Source organism: Echiichthys vipera (assembly GCF_963691815.1).
Source record: "Echiichthys vipera genome assembly, chromosome: 7".
Lineage (NCBI taxonomy): Eukaryota > Metazoa > Chordata > Actinopteri > Perciformes > Trachinidae > Echiichthys > Echiichthys vipera.
The window spans coordinates 2,094,037-2,100,366 of record NC_139832.1 but is presented as its reverse complement, the minus strand read 5'-3'; the positions used below and the strand labels follow the sequence as shown (position 1 = coordinate 2,100,366).

Sequence of the window (6,330 nt, the reverse complement as noted above, 5' to 3'; positions counted from 1 at the left end):
TACTGAGCCACACACACTTTGTCTTTATGTAAAAAGCGTCGAAAACACTCCACTTGTCCTCGGGAGGCTCCAGCTAGCATGCTAAGCTAACCTCCACAGCTTCGCGTCTTCCGGGAGAAAAGTCAAACGTTCGTTAAATAAATAAATAAATAATAAATAAACAAAAAAACGTTATAAGGGTAAAAAAGAGGCTCTGGTGGATCAGTTGGAGCTCAAAGACACTTTCTCAACACGACACAGAACCTCCGCTGTTTCTGCTCACGGGGGCCGCCATGTTGTAAAAGAGTAACTTCCGGTTCCGCTGCAACTTCGTGGGTAACCTTCCAAAATAAGAGTCGGTAAACCTATAATAGACATAAGAAGATCTCATTGTTCCCATTTAAAGTTGCATTTCATCCTTTTTTTTCACCAGAGAGGAATAAAGTTATTTGAAAAGTATCACTACTTTAAAAAATGTGAAAAATGTGTTTTTCTGACAACTTTTATTTGTTTAAAAATGACGTAAAAATCTCAAATAGATGATAAATCTTTGTTTTTGTTGTTTTTTAGGACAATAAAACACAATTCAGCAGCTTTCAAGTATTGGAAATGTTAATCACAATATAGAAAATAGCAAAATAGAAAATAGCAAAATGGTAAAACAGAAAAAATCAAAACATAAAAAGGCTAAATATAAAATACTAAATTATAAAATAGTAAATAATGAATAGCAAAATATAAAAATGATAAAATATAAAAATATAAAATGGTAAAATAGCATACACCATGTAGCCACAAACTAAACATATAGCATTGAATTAAATATATGTAATATAAGTGAGTGTATTTGCATGACCAGTGCAGGTGGTGGTGTGCAAGTAGAAGTGTCCAGTGAAATCACAAATGACCGTTAAGTGTCTTTAACAGAATTCCAGAGCCTGATGGCAGAGGGGAAGGTTTTGGTCCTGATGGACCGCAGCCTCCGGGCAGAGGGGAGAGGTTCACACAGGTAGTGTCCAGGGTGGGAGGGATCAGCGGCTATCTTCCCTGCTCTCCTCAGGGTCCTGGAAGAGTAGAGTTCTGGGAGAGAAGGGAGGTTGCAGCCGATCACTTTCTCTGCAGAACGTATGATACGCCGCAGTCTGCGCCTGACGGTGATGGAGGAGGTGAGGATGGACTCGATGATGAAAGAGATGGAAGAAGAAGAATCAACTATTCATGTTTTACACACGATGAGAGATCAACTCAAGACCTGCAGAGTCCATTACAGTGGAAATGAATTGGGTCGTTGGGAGCCAAGTGAAGTCAAGTGATTTTACTTTTTATGTGATAATCCCACATGTTGACCACAGTGCTGTTTGCAAAACATAAAATAGTTTTTACCAATTTTAAGTTGAATTAATCAAACCAAAAAAATAATGTAAAGACAGACAGACTCAAACTCCTGAGTACTTCAATGCTGCTGGGAAAAAAAAAGGCTCAACAAGCAACTCTGCATTTTCATTTATTCCCGCTGCCCTCACCAACACACGTGTTCCTTACGTTAGAGCCCAGTGACTCACTTTTTACCTGCTGGTGTATGATACCGAACGACGTGTCGTCTCATGTTACTATGGTCTGAGAAACTTTTGTCACACATTGTACATCTAAATGGTTTCTCCCCCGTGTGGACAGACATGTGGCGTGACAGGTTGCTACTGTGTCTGAACGTTTTGCTGCAAACTGAACAACTAAATGGTTTCTCCCCAGTGTGGAGAGTGAAGTGGCGTCTCAGAGAAGTGTGGTCTGCAAATCTTTGAGTGCAAACTGAACATGTGAATGTTTTCTCACCCGTGTGGACAGTTAAGTGTTGTTTCAGAGTCGCTGCCTGTGCGAAGCTTTTACTACAATATGAACAACCAAACGGTTTCTCCCCAGTGTGTGTTCTAATGTGACTGATCAAAATACTTCTGTTAGCAAAACCAGCTTTACAAACGGAGCAGGTAAAACATTTTCCACCTGAATGGAGTCTCATGTGAGCGGTTAGCGACTTCTTCAGAGTGAATCTTTTGCCACAAACTGAGCAACTAAACGGTTTTCCTCCCGTGTAGATCCCAGTGGGCTTCTTCACATGTCCCTTTTCGCCGGAGCTTCTCGCACAACCTGACTGAGGTTCCTCCGTCACCTCCCAGTCACCACTGTCATCAGTCTCAGGTTCAGAGGAGTACTCTGGTTGTAAAGGACTCTGTGGTTCTGGTCCTCCCCAGTCCTCTCCATCAGCGTCTGTTCTCTCTGCCTCTCTGTTCTCCTCTGTTTGTCTTTCATGACGCTGTGAGGACTGAGCTCTCTCTTCATCTTCTTCACTCTTCACAGGGACGGACGTGAACTTGTTCTCAGCCTCCTCCAGACCTCGAAGCTGCTCTCCCTCCTGACTGATCCAGAGTTCCTCCTGTTCCTCTTTAATGTGTGGGGGTTCTGGGTCCTCCCGGTCCGGACTGGAGCTCCACTCCTGCTGCTCAGAGGGAACCTCTTCTTTAACCTCCAACAGATGCCGAACATCTGGGGAAACTAATAAAAATACACGCAGATGTCTGAGAAAACTGTATTTTCATGCTTCACTTGTTCTTTAATCATTTGTCAATAATCAGAATGAGCTCCAGTTGAACCAACAACAACAGTTAAATCCTGCTTTTACATTAATGCACGAGGAATCTTGAGATCTCGGGGTGTTTGCACAGTTTTGTCTTGTTTTATTGTTGGCGAAGGAAAAGACATTTTCTGACCAGTTGTATGTTGGAAGAGTAAGTCCCCTCATTGTATACGGGGAGAACTGGCATACAACGGTTACTACCGTGGCCCTGAGGGGCAAATCACAACGACAAATCCAAAACACAACAACATTAACTCAAACCGGAAAGGGTAGGTCTCTCTGATCAGAGGATGGACCCTCCTGATTGGACAGACGGACTGTCTGTCGTATAACGGGAAGAGAGAGGTGGAGAACCCGCTGCAGCTCTACATGGCCGTGTAACGTTAGGGCGCTCTGAATTTCCCGGTGATGTGACGAGTTTCAGAGTGAGATATTAAAGCCGAAGCCGACACCGACACACATGTGAGGCAGACAGCTGCTGCACCTCCTTCACTGAACAGCTCCTCCGATGCCGTCGACGCCCCGGTGGGAGGGACGGCAATGGCTGTGAAGATTCAGCTGGACGAGAACATGAACTGTGCTTCCAATTTGTCGTTGTCGTTTTGGATTTGTCGTTGTGATTGCCCCTCAGGGCCACAGCAGGTTACTGCTGTGCATGTTAACGCACTGACTGTTTTTTTTTTTTTTTACATATCTGCACACTTAGGGCAAAACAGAGGAATGTATAAAGGTGATTGAACGCACAGACTGAGTGGGTTTGTTTTTTATCTCTTAGTTAGTGAGTTAAAGTGTAATTCTGGTGTAAAACTCATCCAACGGTCTTTTTTCGACACTTGCACACAGCAAATAAACCGTTTAGACAGCTTTTGTTGTGTAACTATTAATGGAGAAATCCAGGAGAGACGCTAACAGCCGGGCGTGGCTAACAGTGATTAGCTCGGGGCAGCACGGTGAAGGCATTCAAAGGTCTTTTTTAACCACTAATGCTGCTGAAAATAACAGCAAACCTCTGCAGCAGCATGAGAAGAGTCCCTACACACAAAACAAAGCAGCAATGGGCTCCTTCCACTGTAATGGACTTTACTATGAGAGGAGCTGGTACAGGGGCCAGTAGGTAAGTCTTTAAAACACTCTTTAATAAACTCTGGCTTCACTAACGACGCTGTTGCTGCTTTGTTTTGTGTGTAGGGACTCTTCTCATGCTGCTGCAGAGGTTTGCTGTTATTTTCAGCAGCATTAGTGGTTAAAAAAGACCTTTGAATGCCTTCACCGCATCAATATTCATGCAGGAAGATGCGTTGACTTCTATTATTCTATCTAGTATTAGTGGTTAAAAAAGACCTTTCTTACAAAAAAGTGTCACTTTTTCAAGCACCCGCATAATCAAACTGAGGCACGTGGCAGCCTCGTGTACGTTCTGCTCTGCAGGAAGTCAAACTTTTATAATGACGCAGACTTGGTGACAAAGGTCAGATTGATATGAGAGAATTTTATGGTTTCACTTCAAACACTGGAATCAAAGAAAATGCAGTGAGACCGGTTGATTTTACAAAACCCTTTGTATCAGTGTTAATAAGAAGCAAAGAGTCCAAACCTGCTGTGTGTGAGCGCACTTCCGGGTTGCTGAGCGCGTCCAGGAGCTCGTGTTGTCGCTGGTTCTCTTTAGATCTGGACTCCAGCTCCTCCTCGTACTCTGCTATCGTTCTTTCAAACTGCTCAAAGATCTCTGCAGCAGCCAAACTTAGTCGCTGGTTCACAAAAGCTCTCAGCATTTCAGCTTTAGACATTTTGACCGACGCGCTCTGTTGAGGTCAACCTGCAGTCACCTCCCCGGGTCCGTCGATCGGAGGACAGAAGGACAGATCTTAAGACGATGGCTTGAGATCACACCAGTATCTTTTATTGAAGCACTTTGCAAAGCGGAGACAAGTTCTGATACAACACAATGAGGTCATACATCAGAAGAGTCTGCTATTGTCTCGGGGTAGAGACTTAAATACCCTTCTTTCGAGGGTGACGCCTCAGAGTTAAGTCAGGCGGCAATGGGCGTTAATGTGCCTGGTGACAAAATCTCACTTTAAAAGCTGTGTGGGTGAATCTACTGCATGTCCATATATGGAGATGTGTCTGTGTTACACCACATGTTTTGTCGGTTTAATGTGTGTGTGTGTGTGTGTGTGTGTGTGTGTGTGTGTGTGTGTCAAAATGAGGAACGGGATATTCCACTGTTTTGAGGGTCCTCACGAGATGAGTGTGAGTCAGCAGATCTATATCTTCCACACACACACTTCCTTAAAAACGCTCCGCTCCGTTGCTAGGTTACGCTCGCTCAGGCTACTTCCGGCGGTTAGCGAGCTAGCTTCATTAGCTTCCGGGAGCGAATTCAGAGCTTTTCATATAAAGAGAAGAGCACAGAGTCCATTCAGAGCGGTTTATCTGGACACTGTGGGTCCGTGACAAACACACTCTGCTCTCTATCGGACAGTCACTCCGACTCGCGCTGTGTGGCCCAGTTCCGTCTCCGTCTGTTTCCGGCTAGCACGCTAAGCTAACTGCCTTTAGCATTGTGAGCTAACGGAGATGAGTCTGAGGTGAAACGGGCAGGAAATGAGCACAAAGTCCACTGAAGCACGTTTATCCAAACACACAGGCTCCGGTGCTTCAGTCCGGTTGGATGTGAGGAACTACGGGACGGAAAGAGCGGGAAAAACACGCTTTAAAACAACAAAGAGCCGAGAACAAACTTCTTCAAACAGACTCAACATGCTCCTCTTCTTCTTCTTCTATGGAGGTTAGGGACAGTCACGGTTTCCGGTCCCACCACCTCTTCAAAATAAAAGCACCCTTTTAGTCACAGACCCATCACGTCTCTCTGTATTGCTTGTGTGCAGCAGAATGGACCCTGGCAGTGGATGTTATTATTTATTTTTTACCTCTGTTGAGATCAACCTGCAGTCACCTCCCCGGGTCCGTCGATCGGAGGATAGAAGATGAGATCTTGAGACGATGGCTTGAGATCACACCAATATCTTTATTGGAGCACTTTGCAAAGCGGAGACAAGTTCTGATACAACTCAAACCAGGTCATACATCAGAAGAGTCTGTTGTGGTCTAAGAGTAGCGGCTTTAAATACACTGGTGGGCTGATGGTAACGCCTTAAAGGTAAAAAAGGTGGCAATGGGCGTTAATCTGCCTAGCAACATCTTATAACACTAAAAGCTGAGAGAAGGAAATTAGTGCATGTCTCTATATGGCTATTGTGGAAGTAAGAGAAATGAGCTGCTCTCTTCATGTGGCTTTTGAAATGGCTAAACTGAAGTTGGTGCACAGTGGGGTCATGGTACATAAACCCCTGGAATGGGACTAGTCCTTGCTGATTGAGCAGATAATAAACTTGCATCACAGAGCCTAGAATGTGCAAGGTAAGAGATCTCGTGCCCATTCACCCATCACCTCGTAAAGATTCTAACAAACAGAGGAAATGCTCATTTCCTCATTTTAGGCACACACACACACACATACTCCTTAACTAACAAGTTCGTGTGTTGCAAACACAGACACATCTGTCTCTCTAGATAGCCATATAGGGACATGCACTAAATTCCTTCTCTCAGCCTTTAGTGTTATAAGATGTTGCTAGGCAGATTAACGTCTGTTGCCACCTTTTTTACCTTGGGGGTGTTACCATCAGCCCACCAGTGTATTTAAAGCCGCTACTCTT

At 44.3% G+C, this 6,330-nt stretch overlaps 1 protein-coding gene across 1 annotated transcript; it reads right to left on the bottom strand.

Annotated features, from left to right (window-relative positions):
* Positions 1-804: 804 nt before the first annotated feature.
* On the bottom strand, positions 805-5,608 carry LOC310949233 (uncharacterized protein). Its single transcript, XM_083916596.1, has 3 exons — positions 5,542-5,608; positions 4,203-5,434; positions 805-2,526 (listed from the first exon to the last, which is right to left on the bottom strand). The coding sequence occupies exons 2-3, from the start codon at positions 4,393-4,395 to the stop codon at positions 1,538-1,540; spliced, it is 1,182 nt and encodes a 393-aa protein (XP_083772722.1). The 5' UTR covers positions 4,396-5,434; positions 5,542-5,608; the 3' UTR covers positions 805-1,537.
* Positions 5,609-6,330: the final 722 nt, after the last annotated feature.